We start from the raw sequence: 17,998 nt of genomic DNA on the forward strand, positions 1-17,998 counted from the left end.
TCCTTGCTTTCTGCTTGAATAAGGCAGTCGTCCAGGTATGGGTATATTTGAATTCCTCTTTGTCCGCAGTATGCAATTACTGGTGCCAGGCATTTTGTGAAGACCCTGGTCGCAATAGATAAGCCAAAGGGCAGTGCAGAGAATTGATGATGGGTTGAACCTGCAATGAAGCGGAGGTATCTTCTGCAATTTTGTCTGATAGGGACATGCAGGTATGCCTCCTTGAGGTCCAACGTTACTAGCCAAGCATTCTTGCCCAGCATAGGAAGAAGCCGCTGTTGTGTTAACATCTTGAATTTTGGTACTTGCAGATAAGTGTTCAGAATTGAAAGATCCAGAATGGGTCTCCATGATTTGTCCTTTCTTGGGACTACAAAGAGTCTCGAGTAAAATCCTTGTCCTTGCTCCTGTGTGGGTACCTGTTGAATGGCTCTCATGTCCATGAGAGCTGTAATTTGTTTTTGTGCCTCTGCCTATTGATTTGGTGGCAGGTTTGGCATTCCTTTTATCCCTGGTAAGGTATGAAAGTGGAATCTGTATCCTTGTGAGACAATGTTTAGGACCCATTTGTCTTTTGTGATGATGTGCCAGTTGTCTGCAAAAAGTGCTAATTTTCCTCCCAAGGGAGCTGCCAAGAGAGATTTGCTTGGTAGTTTGAGGGTTGTCTCATTGTGTTTGCCTTCTGCTAGCTTGGGGCCTGTCTTCTCATCCTTTCTGGGTAGCAGTACCCCATTGGCGAGGTTTGTAAGGGCTTTGTGACAGACCTCTGCCCCTTGGGCATTTTTATTTGCCCCTCTGTGATCTGTCAGAAGCTGGAAAGGACCAGTTTTTTGTTGGCCAATTTCTGCTGAAACGAGGGGGTTGTACCTGTAAAAAATCCTTGACCGTCTGCATAGATTTTGCCTTATCTTCCATTTTCTTTAAAACCTCTTCTGCTTTGACAACAAATGATACATCCTGCTGTAAAGGTGCATCCAATAATTTCGCTTTAACATGATCAGGTAGGGTTTGTTCTTTTAACCAAGCATGTCTACGTATGACAGACCCAGTAACAGCTGCTCTACAGGAAGCTTCCAATGAATCAAATCCACATTGTAAAGTATGTTTGCCCACCTGTTCAGTTGCATGCAACAGATAGTGCATTTCCTTGAATTCAGACTGTTCAGAATGTGTGCTCATTTTTTGTTTTAATTGAGACATTAGGAATTGCTGATATTTCAGCATGTGAAACTGACAATTTAATGCTCTCATAGCCAGAGTAGCTGAGGTGTATATCTTCTTTCCCCATCTATCTAGCGCTCTGGAATCCCTTTCAGAGGGCACAGGATTTTTAGCCATAAAAGCTTTAGCCCCTTTGGGACCCTGGGAAATTGTTTCTGGGTCAGCCACAGGGCTTTTATAAAGGAATTTGTGTGAGTCAGGTACTCTGTAGTATCTGTCTGGTTTGGCTGGAGCAGGAGGTAGAGAGTCTGGATTTAGACTAGACTCCAAGTAAACATCATCCACAATGTCTAAAACTGGAGGGATAGCAAGTGGTCTGTGTTGGGGTAGTAAAAGGAACTCTCGGAGCCTTTACTTAGAAACAGAGTAGTCCTGGCCTTCCCAGTGGAAATGTTCCCTCATGGTATGTAAAGTTTCCCCAAAGGAGTAATCTTCAGGGGGAAATGCTGAGGGAATAGAGTCTTCAGCATCAGAGTCTTCATAAGGGGGAAAAGCATAATCCTGTTCCTCAGAAGAATCTGAGGAAACAGAAACCTGGTCAGAGGAAGCATAATCCTCCTCTTGTCTTGGTCTTTTATCTGGAGGGTGATGAGAACCCCTGATTAGGGTAATCAAATCTTTAGCCATCTTAAGCATCTGTTTCTTAGGCATGGGGCCTTGAACTGGAGACTGATGTACAGTCTTTTTTGGTTTTAAAGGAGTTTTAAGTCTTAGCATAAGATTTAATGGTGAGTGTAGTCGGTCTGAAGACACCTTCTGCAACCGAAGGTGTTTTTACTGCACCGGGATCTCCTTCTGCTCCGGTGTCGGAAGGGTCTAATGAAGATGGCTGCCACAGCCTAGTACACTCCGCTTGAGAATCCGAAGCAGTCTGGGGTTCAAATTATGCGGTCGTCAGGGGCTGCGTAGGCGCCTAAGACTTTGGAACTCAGGCCGACTGCAGGACCACCTTATGGCAGGATAACCCAAGTGTGATGACTGCAGCAGGGTAAACGATGAACATCTCTGGACTCCTTGCACAGTGGAAAGGTGGCCAAATACTGTGATCTGATTGGTGATGAGGTCTGCCACTACAGCAGCATCTTGTAAAACACATCAATCTTTTTAGGGTCAATGGAGCAAATTACAGCACCTCCTATTACAGTGACAACAGCCTTGTTTGGCCTCCAATGGTAAAATGACCCAGGGCTCCCTAGGCTTTTTATGTAGAAACTACCTGGTATTACTGGAAAAGGGAACGGTGTTAGAAGCCAGTCTAAGCATTTCCTCCTCTGCCTAAGGACATCACCAAATGAGAAGTTAACCAGCAGACCAGAAGATGGAGGATGGCTGGATTATCTCTGTCCATATCAAACACCACTGTCGTGAAATCTCTTGATCCTGAAGGCAGAGAGTAAAAATCCACACAACCAAGCAGTATGAGCTTGTGCACTGGCAAGCAAATGACAGACTTGTGCCAGGCATCAAGAATGTTGAACCAGCATTAGACTGTGCACACAGAGATACTCTCACATATGCCTAGGGCTTTGAGAAGGACTAACATCAGTATTGTCTCCATGCACATTGAACTAGAATGCTGACATCTTTATGAAGTAAGCAACAACTTTTCTGTCTTTAAAATGAGTTGTCAAGCTAAGTTTTTGACACCTATTGCAGTTTTTAATGTAGCCTTCTTCCGTGACGAAGTACAGGCAAATTATGACGATAGTTTCAACTGGTAATCGGCCACATAAACACTTATTATAATGCTTAAGCATGCTGGTATATAGTAAGGATAGAGAGCCAAATTGCAGATGTAGCAAGAAAAGAACAGTTGTGATCTGGTGACAGGCATACTTACACAGCTGGTAGTTTATGTCATAATTTGTGTTGGCTGGGCATGCAGAATTTCCTTGATAATGGAATTTACTGAAAAAATGGTTAATTCTGAATGGTGAAGTAATACTTAACCAATCAAGGAGTAAAAAGTACAGTTTTGTACCTACCATAAATGTGGATGTTCGAAGATCCACATTGCTGCAGTCCTAACACTTGGGTAGTCCGCTGTCCCAGTCGGCCCGAATACCAAAGTATAAGGCTGACGTCGGTCAAGGCGCATTAGTCTGACGTCAGGACGTCAGGGTACAAATGTGCATGACCGACGTCATATCCTCAGTCTTTTCTTGCCCCAGATGTCAGAAGACCCTAAAAAGATAAGGCCAAAACCCAAAAAACAACAACAACAACACACCAAACATCCATGTACCAAATATATATACAATATATACAAATGTACAACCCCACCCACACAACCACCCCTAAACACAGAGGGGAAGGAGGGAGGGTAAATTGGACTGCAGCAATGTGGATCTTCGAACATCTACATTTATGGTAGGTACAAAACTGTACTATGTTCTTCATCTCACATTGCTGCAGTCCTAACACTTGGGTAGAATCCCAAAGCAGAGGTAAGGGAGGATGGCAAATCATAAAGAAGCAGGAGCTGCCAACATGCCCTGTAAAATAGCAGTGGCAAACCCAGCCCTAGATTTAGAGTAGAGAGGAAGGTGGTAATGCTTAGAGAAAGTATGCACTGAACTCCAAGTAGCTGCCTCCAAAATATCCTTAGTTGCCACCCCCCTTAGAAATGCTGTAGAAGTGGCAGTAGCCCTAGTGGAATGAGGCCTAATCCCAGCTGGAATCTCCTTGCCATGATGGGAATAACAGAAAGCAATGCAAAACTCAATCCACTTAGAAATAGTTTGTTTTGACACAGGCTTGCCCTGAGAACTCAAAGCAAAAGAAACAAATAACTGCTGAGACTGCCTAAAATGCTTAGTCCTGCTTAAATAATAACGCAACTGCCTGTGTACATCTAAAGTGTGCAAAATCTTTTCCCCCTTATTTTGGGGATTTGCATAAAAAGTAGGCAAATGAATAGTTTGGTTTAAAGCCACACTAGAAACCACTTTAGGCATAAAGGAAGGATTAGTACGTAAAGATACCCTATCCTTATGGAAAATCAAGAAAGGCTCAACCGCCATAAGGGCCTGCAATTCAGAAACCCTTCTTGCAGAGGTAATGGCCAACAAAAAAGCAGTCTTCCATGACAAATATTTCAATTCAGCAGTAGCTGCAGGCTCAAAAGGTTGTAGAGTGAGTTTCTCCAACACAAAATTGAGGTCCCAAGCAGGAGTAGGAGCTCTACGTGGGGGTCTTATATTCTTTGCCCCTCTAAGAAATTGCTTGAACAAAGGATGAGAAAACAATGGTGGGTCACAATCATAGTGAGCTGAAATTGCTGCAGCATGAATCTTAATGGAAGAGAAAGACAAACCTTTGTCCAATAACTCAGTAAGATATTGAAGAGCCACACTCAAATTAGGCTCAGAAACGTCCAAATCCTTTGCTGTACTCCAAAATAAAAATCTCTTCCATTTTTCTGCGTACACTTTCCTTGTACTAGGTCTTCTGGCTTCCATAATCACATTCAAAACTTGTTGAGGAAGTTGAGACCTGCTGTGGTTCAAAACAGAATATGCCAGGCTGTTAGATGAAGAGAGTGAAGCTTGACATTGAGCAGATGACCGTCCTTCTGAGACAACAGGTGTGGAATCAAAGGTAAAGGCCATGGAGGCTTCCTTACCAGACTCCTCAGTAATGGGTACCAATGCTGCCGAGGCCAATCTGGAGCTATTAAAATCATCCTTGGTTTTTCTTGTCTGACCTTTAGGAGTACCTTTGGGAGGAGAGGCAGAGGTGGAAAGGCATACACATGAAGATTTTTCCAACTGAAGGAAAGAGCATCCACTTTCCAAGCTGTGTGATGAAACATTTTCGTGCAAAACTTTGGCAGCTGGTGGTTTAGTGGAGAAGCGAACAGATCTATGTCTGGAGTTCCCCATGACACTGTCAATTTCTGAAATACATGAAGATCCGCTTTCCACTCGTGGGGATCCATGATATGCCTGCTTAACACATCTGCTAAGGAGTTCTGTGCTCCCGGCAGAAACCTTGCTTGAAGATTTAGTTGCAAGCTTAGCGCAATCTCCCACAAAATCATTGCTTGCCTGCATAGAGGATAAGAATGAGTTCCCCCTTGTTTGTTGATGTACCACATGACAGTTGTGTTGTCTGTTAGAATCAACACCTGCCCTGGAAGAAGTAACTCCTTGAAAGCCATTAATGCAAACTGGACTGCTAACATCTCCTTCATGTTGATATGTAGATGGTGCAGTCTGGCAGGCCACTTGTCTTGTATCCACTTTCCATTCAGATGAGCTCCCCAAGCTGTGTCTGAGGCATCTGTCGTTAGAATCTGACTTGCCTCTGGCCGGGTCACAGAGAGTCCCTTGTTTAGGTGACATTCCTGAGCCCACCACAAAAATTCCTTTCGAATGCAAGGTATTATTTGAATGACAGTGTCCAAATCCTGGCAGTGCTGTGTCCATACATTTTTGAGATACCATTGCAACTTCCTCATATGCAGTTTGGCATTGGGAAGCACCAGAATACAAGATGCCATGAACCCTAAGGCTTGAAGGACTGTCCTTGCAGTCAGCCCGGACTGAAGAGATAGTTGACGGAAGTAAAGGGAAAGATTCTTTTGTTTGTCCGGGGTTAAAAAGGCCATCTGGGTTGCTGTATTCAGTCTCACACCCAGAAAGCACATGTCTTGAGAGGGTACTAGACTGGACTTTATTTCGTTCACAGAATACCCCAGGCATCTTAGCACTGCTATGACATATTCCAAATGATGAAGAAGCTCGTCCTTTTCTTGAGCCAGAAACAGGCAGTCGTCCAAATAACGATAGATTTGTATTCCTTTTAGCCTGAAGAAAGCTATCACTGGAGCCAGAACTTTCGTGAATACTCTGGGCGCAGTAGATAAGCCAAAGGGCAATGCAGAGAACTGATAATGAAAATTCCCAGCTCGAAAACGCAGATACTTCCTGCAACTTAGTCTGATAGGAACATGAAGGTAAGCCTCCTTGAGATCCAAAGTTACCATCCAGTTATCTTTGCCCAGCAGAGAGGTGTTCAGAATTGAAAAGATCCAGAATGGTTGTAACGTCAACATTTTGAACTTGGGAATGTCCAGATAAGTGTTGAGGATAGATAAATCCAAAATTGGTCTCCACGTGTTCCCCTTTTTTGGTACTAGGAACAGGCGTGAATAAAATCCTAGGCCCCTTTCTGGAACAGGAACCGGCTGAATGGCCCCCATTTTGAGTAACAGAGAAATCTGCTCGTGAGCCTCTTTTCTTTGTGGAGGAGGAATGTCTGGCATGCCTTTGAAAGGAGGCAAGGTATGGAAATAAAACCTGTAACCGTGGTGAATGATATCCAATACCCATCTGTCTTGAGTAATTAAACTCCAATTTTCTTTGAAAAGTGCCAACCTTCCTCCCAAAGGTGCTGCCAGACGAGAAGGCTCTGGCAGCTGAAAAGGCAGGTCATTGGGTCTGTTCTGAAAGGACTGACCCCTGCCCTCACCAGAAGACTGAGCAGGTGAACTCCCTGTTCTAGGCCTAAAAGAACCTTGAGCTCTGCCTCTACCACGTCTAGACCTACCCCTAGACTGTGAATCATAAGAAGGATATGTCCACCCCTTGGTAGGCCAATTTCTACTAAATTTCGGAGGCTGAACCTGCAAAAAATCTTTAACAGTCTGCATAGACTTAGCCTTGTCTTCCATTTTCTTTAAAACTGCTTCCACAGGCGAACCAAACAACACATCAGATTGTAAAGGAGCATCTAAAATCCTTGTCTTAACATGCTCAGCTAAATTCTGATCCCTCAGCCAGGCGTGCCTGCGAAGAACAGAACCAGTGGCAGCCACCCTCAAGAGGCCTGTACAGCATCAAAACCACATTGCAAGGAATGCTTACCCACCTGTTCAGAAACATGAACTAAATCTTGCAACTCTTTACACTCAATACCTTCCGCCAGAGCATCTACCTTAGACTTTAATTGTGAAAGGAGATAATTTTGGTATTTCAACATGTGAAACTGGCAATTCAAAGCCCTCATGGCTAAAGTGGAAGAAGTATACACTTTCTTTCCCCATCTATCCAAAGCCCTTGCCTCTTTATCTGGAGGAACAGGATTTTTAACAACAGAAGCCTTAACACCTTTAGGCCCCTGAGAAACAGTTTCTGGGTCTGCCCTAGGACTCTTAAAAAGATACTTATGAGCTTCAAGCACCCTATAATACCTATCCGGTTTAACTGGAGCAGGAGGCAAAGAATCAGGGTTCAGAGAAGCCTCTGCAAAAACATCTTCCACCACATCCAGAACAGGAGGTATAGCTAAAGGCCTATGCTGGGGTAGAAACAAAAATTCCCTAAGCCTTTTCCTGGAATCAGAGAAATCCTGACCTTCCCATTTAAAATGCTCCCTCATGGAATGAAGAGTCTCTGAAAAAGAAAAATCCTCAGGAGGAGAAGCAGAAGGAGTAGAATCATCTACATCAGAATCAGAATAAGGGGAATACTCCTGCACGTCTTCAGCCGAAGACTCAGAAGCATCCGAACCCTGCTCAAAACTCCCAAGCTCAGGTTCCACCCTAGGCCTCTTATCAGGAGGGGGCATAGAACCTCTAATCATTGTAATCAAATCTTCTGCCATTTTAAGCATATGCTTCTTAGGCACAGACCCTAAAGAACTAGGGGTAACACCTGTAGCAAAACCTGGCCTGCCCCTGGGAGAAGCCTTGGAAACAGAAGGGGAGGGCCTAACCACCTTAGGAAGGGAGGGGAGAACAGCTACCTGAGAAGCCCCTTCAGCCTGGCCTACCTCCTGAGAGGACACATCTTGCAATAATAAAGTCTCTCCCTGGGACTCCAAAGAAACTTCTGGCTGAACCTCCGGCTCCACCGAGCCCTCTAAAGAACCGGCGTCCGGGACGGTTCTTCCAACCTAGGCTTTGCTGCTTTGTCCTTGCGCTTTTTGACGGGCCGGAGCATCCGATGGCATTTTATAATTACACCGCTTCCCAAAGACTAACCTGGCACAATCTAATCTTCTCTTTATAGTGCGTTTGTTAAATCTAGCACAAGAGCGACATCCAACAACGTCGTGCTCAGGCCCTAAACAAGGTATACACAAGGTATGGTAATCCCTATGAGGTATCTGTTTCCCACAAGAAATACAGTTATTCACTTTTTCTGACATCCGGTTAAATACTGAGGCAAGAAAACCAAAATATTCCCCAACGGGGTACTTAGCCAACTTTGATTCGGTCTGAAACTCCGACTTCGGAAAATTTCAGAACGCCAACCTGCACTTGCAACGCTGCTTCTGCATCGGACCATGCGGCAAAAAAGACTGAGGATATGACGTCGGTCATGCGCATTTGTACCCTGACGTCCTGACGTCAGACTAATGCGCCTTGACCGACGTCAGCCTTATACTTTGGTATTCGGGCTGACTGGGACAGCGGACTACCCAAGTGTTAGGACTGCAGCAATGTGAGATGAAGAACATCTGAATAATTTACCTGGGGAGAGACTGCCTAACAAGTGTCTTGAGAATCTTGCAAATCTAATGTTACGTCAGAAGTACTTTTACACTAACATACAAGTACAAATTTATGTCTGATGGCTACTTTAGCTAGTGATACATTCCTTTTTTTAATTGTACATATAGGGTTTTATAACACCTTATCTAACATATTTTGACCTTGTGCTAATGCAGACTTTATTAATTTACCAATTATATTACTGACTGTACTCTTGAAACTTCTATCCCTGGGATGCCAAATAAAATGTCCATATTAACATTTTCAGACTGAATTAGTACTTAAGCTGATATTTACAGGGTGAACTGTGAATATATTCTACAGAGTACCAAATCCAAAAGCTACACTACAAGTAGTAAGCGATAATTTTATAAATCTTGCAGAAAGGTAAGCAGTGGCACACTATAGCCAGATTTAATTCAACATAAACAGAGAAAACTGGGGTCCACAAATGTGATGCCAAGACTGATCAGAAAGACTGAGCACTGTTAACTATAAGGCTAGTGTGACTTAAAAGTTGTTGGAGAAGAAAAAAACACTAGTTTTAACAAGAACACAAGCCATAAGCACTTTAAGCTCATTATCAACAGTGTCCCTTTATAAAGCTGCATCCAGTATCTCTTAGAATGTCTGCCTATAATCAACAGTCTAATTTCGGTTACCTTAAGTTCAACTACAAAAAGTCAGCTATATGCACCACCTCAAAGCATTTCTACAACCTTTCTTGCATATGGATAGAGAGTACAGCTATTCCTTTTCATGGGCAATGAAGGAGATTTGTCTTAGTGATGTTCATACCTCATACAAGTTGTTTTCAGACATTCATACTGTTTTGCAAAAGCCTCAGAGAGCACTCCAGGCTTAAGACACATTCTAGTCCAACAAAGTGTCAGACAAGTTCATAATGTTCATAGATGTGTACTAGGCTAATGACTACAAAGGCCTTTTTAAGCCTAGCATGCATCCCAAAATATCTGACAAAACATCCAGGTTATTCAGACTACAGGCAAATTGCAAACTGACACACTGGGGCTCTAGCATCAAGCTAGGTGGATTGTTGTAACAGCAAACCCTGATGACGGTAAATTTAATTTTTATAAGCATGAAAGTCTGAGCAACAGGTGAAGAGGAATAAAGGCAGCTAAGTTACTAGTGTAAACTAATATTTAGATAACTCTTGGAAGCCACTGGCTTTCCTGATTTTGTCAGTAAGAACTGTAAATTGAACTACAAAGGGACCCTTATGCATAAGGAGAGAACAACTTCAAGTGATGGCACATACATGCAGAAATACATCGATGAATTCTTCTACTAGATCCATCTTTCCTTCAATATCCCCATCACTACCAAAGAGTCAGAACCGTACCACTGACAGACATTAATTTATAAATGAACTATGATGCATCTTTTTAAGCCCCTTACCGAATGCCCCTCTGTACAACTCTGTTCTTGCACGTTTTCCAGCAAGTGCAGGCCTGGTTACATTCAAATATCAAAGGTGGCTCAATCTTGTTGAATTCCTGCAGAAGACGACCATCCTACATCAGGGAAAAAAAACAAAAAAGGAAACTAAATGAGCAGACACTAAGATCCAAATTCACCGGTATTTTACTGCCTACTCTGACTAAACTATTACATTTGAAGTACATACCATTAATTAATGACCAAGAAAAGGACTGTAAACAGGTACCTTGTGCACATAGCTGTCAGGTCAAACATCAATGCACATGAAAAAATCTTAGTGTACACTACTGGCACATGCAGAATGTAAACAGCAGACAACTGTTTAAAATGCCTGTAGTATAATGCGACTATACAGGCTACAAAATGTTGGGCTAAAAAGTGTCCCTTTTTAAAGGTGGATCCACTGCCCCTAAGAAGGTCTGCCTTCTATTTCACAGTCTCATTTTCAGTTACCTTTAAGTTTAACTACAAAAGGTCAGCTATCTGCCTCACCCTCATATAGAATTCCTGTCACTGTACTTGTGTAAAGGCAGTGAGGACAGACATCCAATCTTTTTCTTTCGGCAATAAAGATTACCGATGTTCACACCTCATACAAGTTGTATTCAAACATCAACACTGTTTTGCATAAATTTCAGAAAGCACTCCTGGCTTAGACACATTCTGGTATGCACAGCAGCAGACAAATTAATATACTCAAAGAAATCCGTGTAAAAAAAATTTCTACAAGTTATAAAATTACTTCCAGAACAGAGGAGAAAATACTCTTTCCTAATGCAAAAAAAACTTGAATCTTCTTGCTAGGCTATCGCTTCTAATTATAGCTCTATAATTCTACCTGTCACATCTCAACTGTAGAGATTTTCACAGAATGTCCATATTTTTGCCTCATATCTTTGGTCCGTTTTCCCCTAAAATTGTGGTTTTCTGGCAAATTAGTGGCAAATCATTAAAGATAGTTAAATCATTAAATAATGACAGACATAAGTTTAAGACTTTATACCCTTCAGAAAATTCATGCTAATGCAAACCTGTTATTCTATCAACTTTCTAAGTTTGTAAGAGCAGTATTTAAAAATTGTCCCTATTTTTGGCCTTTGTTACACTTTTAATTATGAATTTGTCTAGACTTCTTGCTCTAAGAAGTTAAGAGGTATGCATGTTAATTTTGTTTCTTCTCACTAGGACTGCGAAGTAGTGAACAAGACTAATGGCAAAAAAAATAAATACAGGAAAGTAATACAGATTGCAGGGTACTGCTGCTGTAGCATGTACAGGCATAGGCTTTAGAAAAAGGAAAAGGAAGTAACAAAAAGTACAGTTTTGTACCTACCATAAATGTAGATGTCCGATAGGTATGCAACTGCAGTCCTGACATATGGGTTGTCCTGCCTCAGGCAGCCCTTCGGTCGGCCGGATTCCAAAGTCTGGGTCCGGCGTTGGCTGATGTCGCCCTCTCCCCGACGTCAGAGCGCCTGGGGTATAAAAACGACAGCCGACGCCATCTTCTTCAGTGTTTCTTGCCCCAGATGCCAGGTGCCCTCTAAGGAAGGCAAAATTTTGAAAATAGAGAAAAAATTCCAGACAAGTACAACAACATAAAAACAAATACACCATAAAAGATTACCCCAGGTAGCCAGAATGAGGGGTAGAAACCCAAAAGAATACCACAGAGGGGTAGGTGGGAGGGAAAACCTGACTGCAGTTGCATACCTATTGGACATCTACATTTATGGTAGGTACAAAACTGTACTATGTCCTTCAAGGATGCAACTGCAGTCCTGACATATGGGTTGAATACCATAGCCAACCTGGGGGTGGTAGGCACTAAGACAAAGTTGGTGTAGCTAAAATGCCCTGCAGGACTGCAGAAGCAAACCCTGCTCTGGATCTGGAATATAAAGGCAGGTTGTAATGTTTGGAAAATGTATGCACGGAGCTCCATGTAGCAGCTTCTAAAATGTCCTTTGTTGCCACTCCTCTTATAAAGGCTGTGGAGGTGGCTGTAGCTCTGGTGGAATGTGGCCTGATGTCAGCTGGCACAGTTTTTCCATGAAAAGAGTAGCAGAATCGAATGCAATTTACAATCCATTTAGAAATTGTCTGTTTGGAAATTGCTTTTCCCTGCAATCCAGCAGCATAAGCTACAAAAAGCTGGTCAGATTTTCTGAAAGATTCTGTTCTGCCAAGTAGTAGCGCAACTGTATGTGTATGTCCAAGGTGTGCAGAAGTCTCTCTCCTTTATTTTGAGGTTTGGGAAAGAAGGTAGGCAGGTGAATAGCTTGATTCAGGGACACCCTGGATACCACCTTTGGCATGAATGACGGATTGGTTCTCAAAGAAACTCTGTCCTGATGAAAAATAAGAAATGGTTGTATTGCCATAAGGGCCTGTAGCTCAGAGACTCTTCTTGCTGAGGTTACTGCCAGAAGGAAAGCTGTCTTCCAAGACAGAAATTGCAACTCTGAAGATGCTGCTGGTTCAAAGGGAGGAAGAGTTAATTTTTCCAGCATGAAGTTGAGGTCCCATGCAGGCACTGGTGGTTTCCTTGGAGGGTTGATGTTCTTTATACCCCTTAGAAACTGTCTTAGCAATGGGTGAGAAAATACAGGCGGATCAGTGTTATATTTGGCAGATATTGCTGAAGCATGTATTTTTATGGAAGAATATGACAGGCCATTGTGGAGCATTTCAGCCAAATATTCTAAGATCTGTGGACTGCTCATCACTGATGGGTCTTGACCCTTTTTGCTGTTCCAGATAAGAAATCTCTTCCATTTTGCTGAGTATGTTTTTCTAGTGGAAGGTCTGCGCGCCTCCAGGATGATATCTTTTACCCTTTTGGAAAGTGTATCCTGAGGAATAGTCATGGGATCTTCCAAGCTGTCAGCTTCAATGTTTTCAAGTTGGGGTGTAGTGACTTGTAATTGGCGGCGTCAGAAGAAGTGGCCATTGAGGAAGGAGCCACGGATTGGTGTGTGTCAAGCTCCGTAGCAGTGGGTACCAGTGTTGTCTTGGCCAGTCTGGAGCTATCAGTATGACTTTCGGTTGCTCTGTCTTGATCTTTAGTAACACCTTGGTCATCAAAGGAAGAGGTGGGAGGGCATATAGTGTTAGAGAGTTCCAACTGAAGGAGAGAGCGTCCACCTTCCATGCTTGAGGATGGTATGTCCTTGTGCAAAACTTTTTCAGATGGTGACTGAGGTAGGAGGCAAAGAGATCTATGTCCGGTCTTCCCCATGTTTGGGTTATTTGTAAGAAAATATCTGGATGCAACATCCATTCGTGTGGATCCATGATGTTTCTGCTTAGGCTGTCCGCCAGAACATTGTCCTTCCCTGGTACAAACTGGGATTGTAGCTCTATTTTCAATTGTAGGGAAATATCCCAGAGATTCATTGCCAGTCTGCAGAGGGTAGGAATGGGTACCTCCTTGCTTGTTTATGTACCACATAACTGTGGTATTGTCTGTCTTTATTAGTAGATGGCCCTGATGCATGAACTTTCCGAAGGCCTTGATTGCATGCATCACTGCCAGCATTTCTTTTTGGTTGATGTGCAGGTGCTTTTCTTTTTGTGTCCATTGTCCATGAATGCATCTGCCCTCCATGTGCGCTCCCCATCCATGGTCTGAGGTGTCTGTTGTTATGGTTTGACTTGTTTGAGGCTTGCTGAAAGGCAGACCTTTGTTTATCTGGCTTGCTTGAGCCCACCACAGAAATTCCTTTTGAAGGCATGGAATGAGTGGGATCAATGCTTCCAGGCTGTGGCTGTGTTGAGACCATAGACTTATTAGATACCATTGTAGTTTCCTCATATGCAGCCTTGCGTGTGGAAGAATGCAAGATGCCATGAAACCCAGGGCCTGCAGGATTTTCCTTGCAGTCATCTGGGTGTGAGTTGCCAATTTTCTGAAGTATTCTGGTAATTGTTTTTGTTTTTCTTTTGTCAGAAACGCCATCTGGGTGTTTGTGTCCAGTCTGGCACCCAGGAAAGGTATTTGTTGGGATGGTACGAGACTTGATTTTTGAATATTGACTGTGTATCCCAAGGCCTGCAGTAGGTGAATGACATAGTCCAAGTTTTTAACAAGGCTTGTTGGCTGTCCGCTTGTATAAGGCAGTCGTCCAGGTAAGGGTATATTTGTATCCCCTGAATTGTGCAATTACTGATGCCAGGCATTTCGTGAACACTCTGGGCGCAGTAGATAAGCCAAAGGGCAATGCTGAGAATTGATAATGCTCTGAGCCTGCAAGAAATCTGAGGTATCTTCTGCAACTTTGTCTGATTGGGACATGCAGGTATGCCTCCTTGAGGTCCAGAGTTACCAGCCAAGACCCCTTGCCCAGCATGGGAAGGAGTTGCTGTAAAGTCAGCATTTTGAATTTTGGCACAATAAGGTAAGTATTCAGTGCGGACAAGTCCAGAATGGGTCTCCATTGGTTTTCTTTTCTTGGAACAAGGAACAGTCTTGAATAAAATCCTTGGCCTTGTTCTGCAGAAGGAACCTTTTCTATTGCTCTTATTTGAAGTAGGTTTGTTATTTGTTTGAGTGCCTCTGCCCTTTGATTTGGTGGCAGGTTGGTAGTGTATGAAAATGGAAACTGTATCCCTTGTCTATTATGTCCAGTATCCATTTGTCCTTGGTAATACTGTGCCAATTCTGTGAGAACAAAGATAATTTTCCGCCCAAAGGTGCTTCTAATTGAGCCCTGGATGGCGGAGTCAAAGTCAAGTCATTGAGATTGTCCTGCCCCACCTCTCTGGTTCGGAGGCTGCCATTGACGTCCTCTGTAGGAGCCTCGAGTTTGCCCTCTACCTCTGCCACGTCTGTTTTTGCCTCTTTGAAATTTGTCGGTGTCTGGAAAGGACCAATGCTTAGAAGGCCAATTCCTGCTGAATCTTGGAGGCTGTACCTGGAGGAAATCTTTGACTGTTTGCACTGATTTTGCCTTTTCCTCTATTTTCTTTAAAACCTCTTGTGCAGTAGCACCAAATAGCTTATGTTTCTCTAGTGGTGCATCCAAAAGCTTAATTTTCACATGGTCTGGCAATGTTTGTTCCTTTAACCAAGCATGTCTGCGTATGACTGCATCTTGTCATTGCTGCTCTACATGAAGCTTCCAATGCATCATATCCACACTGAAGGAGATGGTTGCTAATCTGCTGAGTATTATGAACCAATTCCTGTAACCCCTTTCTATCTAATGGTTCAGGGGAAGCCAATTTCTTTTGCAAGTTATCCAACATGTATTCCTGATACTGAATCATATGAAATTGACAATTTAATGCTCGCATAAAAAGGGTGGAAGATGTATATACTTTCTTGCCCCACCTTTCTAAGGCCCTAGAGTCTCTTTCTGAAGGAAGTGGATTCTTAGCAGTAGTGGAGGAAACCCCTTTAGGCCCCTGAGAAATAGTTTCAGGGTCAGCAGTATGGCCCTTGTACAGGAATTGGTGTGTGCCTGGGACCCTGTAGTACCTGTCTGGCTTGACAGGAGCAGGGGGGAGGGAGTCAGGGGAAACACTAGATTCTAAGTACACATCATCTAACACATTTAAAACTGGAGGAATAGCTAAGGGTCTATGCTGAGGAAGCTTTAAAAATTCCCTTAACCTTTTCCTAGAATCTGAGTATTCTTGGCCTTGCCATTTGAAGTGTTCCCTCATGGAATGAAGCGTTTCCCCAAAGGAAAACTCCTCAGGAGGAGAAGCAGAGGGAATGGATTCCTCCGCATCAGAATCCTCGTAGGCCTCCTCCTGGTAGTCTGAATGAGCAGAATAACCTGAGGCCTCATCGGAGGACTGGGTATCTAGCTGCTCAACCCTAGGCCTCTTGTCAGAGGGCGGCTGAGAGCCTCTTTCTGGATGTGGCTGAGAACCCCTAATTAAAGAAATTAGGTCCTCAGCTAAACTTAAAATTTGAGAACCAGAAGTGGTTCCCAGAGAAACAGATCTTGGAGGGAGAGACTTAGCCTGTTTGGCAGCCTTAGCACGTGTGTAGGCCTTAATGGACATAGACATTGGAGGCCTGGCAGCCCCACATGCTGGAGTAGACCTATCCACTGAAATGGTGTCAGAAATATCCTGGGCTACAGTCTCAGAGGGGAGAACAGAAACCGGCACCAAGCTGGCCTCCGGTACCGGAGTAACCGGTGGGGCGGTGTCGTCAGTCTGTAGCGGTTGTGAAATTGGCTCAGAAGAGACCGAGACACTCGCGGTAGGCCTAAGCGTGGTGTCGGCCGAGACCGCGGACCGCGAGTGTCGGTCCTTATCCTTCCGTTTTTTAGGTAAATGTGCTGTCGGAAGCTCCGACGGCATGATATAACAGAAATCTTCCCCAAAATAATCCTGTGCAAACTCTGACCGACGCCTAAGAGTGCGTCTATTGAAAGAAGCACAAGCTGCAAAGGCTGAGACGTTGTGTTCTGGGCCTAGGCAGGGTAAGCAGTAAGAGTGGAAATCCTTATGAGGTATTTGTTTCCCACAAGTTAAACAATTATTAACTTTTTCAGTTTAATCTGACATCGGCTGAGGCAAGAAAAGGTCCCCAACGGGGTACTTAGCTTTTTTGAAGTCTTCAGTAGCTGAAAACACAGGAGCTGGCCGACCGGCACTTGCGAACTGCTTCTGCTTCGGGCGCCGCACGGCAAGAAAGACTGAAGAAGATGGTGTCGGCTGTCGTTTTTATACCCCAGGCGCTCTGACGTTGGGGAGAGGGCGACATCAGCCGACGCCAGACCCAGACTTTGGAATCCGGCCGACCGAAGGGCTGCCTGAGGCAGGACAACCCATATGTCAGGACTGCAGTTGCATCCTTGAAGGACATCTGGCCTTTTTTTCAAATTCCACTATAGACAAAAACTCAGAACAGAGTAAAAAAGTGAATACTTTGCAGTTTTGACAACACTGATAAAGTAACTCCACAACAACTTCAGTACTAGAAGTTGCCTATGGCACATTTAAAGGAAAATTACACAAAAAGAACTACATTAAATGCCCCAGCACTGAAACTTCAAGTATTAAACAAGCAACAACAGAAAAATGCATTTGGGGACAAACCCCCTAAATTCCCTATGTAAGAAGTGGGTTGTATCCTCCACGATTCTGCATAACCATAACCTCTGAATTCATAGCACATCCAAATACAGGGAAAAAAGTACAGTTAGTTACACTTGCACTGATTGCTCTCTGAACATTTCCCATCTATACTCTTCTCCCAGATGGGAAAAACAGTTTGTATGCTTTCAGAAAACACTTTTAGAAAAAGTGCACTGGCTATCTTTCAATAAAACCAAATTGTACGCTGTTCTTTGAAATGCATTTTAGTAAGACTGGCTGTTATCTCTTATTTCCCATAATTTCAAAATTAGATGGAACCGTTTGCTACTGTACCTTTAATTTTGAATTTTCTTCAGCAAAGAATGTTCAGAACTCTCAGGACAACTTGCTTTCACCTGCAGACTGCTCACCTCTATGAAAAACTACTCAGCAATGAATATTTGTATACTTTCCCTCAGAACAGAATCCTCCCACTGAACATTTGCCAATGAAAAAAAAAATAAGCAAATGTCTTTGCAGTTTTAAGAAACATAGCATTTTTCATGGCCTTCATCATTTTGTCTTGTTTTTAAAACTTTCTTGCTTACAAAACACAACTGTTTGCAGCTTACGCAAAAGGCATTAATCTAGACATTCACCCTTGCAAAAAAAGAGAGAAAAAACTTGATACGTCTTCTATAAAGATCTCAACTACTGATGTGTCAAAAGGTATCTACCATCTCCTCTAATGGCATCAAAGCCCCCATGGGG

At 43.2% G+C, this 17,998-nt stretch overlaps 1 protein-coding gene across 3 annotated transcripts in view; it reads right to left on the bottom strand.

Annotated features, from left to right (window-relative positions):
• EHMT2 (euchromatic histone lysine methyltransferase 2) overlaps window positions 1-17,998 on the bottom strand; it is a 1,701,692-nt gene that overhangs the window by 254,054 nt on the left and 1,429,640 nt on the right. For all 3 annotated transcript variants that reach the window (XM_044083219.1, XM_044083218.1, XM_044083217.1), the window contains one exon: window positions 10,145-10,260. In XM_044083219.1, the coding sequence (XP_043939154.1) occupies window positions 10,145-10,260 (116 nt within the window). The remainder of the gene's footprint in view (window positions 1-10,144; window positions 10,261-17,998) is intronic.

Source organism: Protopterus annectens, chromosome 9.part0 (assembly GCF_019279795.1).
Source record: "Protopterus annectens isolate FY-2018-M chromosome 9.part0, PAN1.0, whole genome shotgun sequence".
Lineage (NCBI taxonomy): Eukaryota > Metazoa > Chordata > Ceratodontiformes > Protopteridae > Protopterus > Protopterus annectens.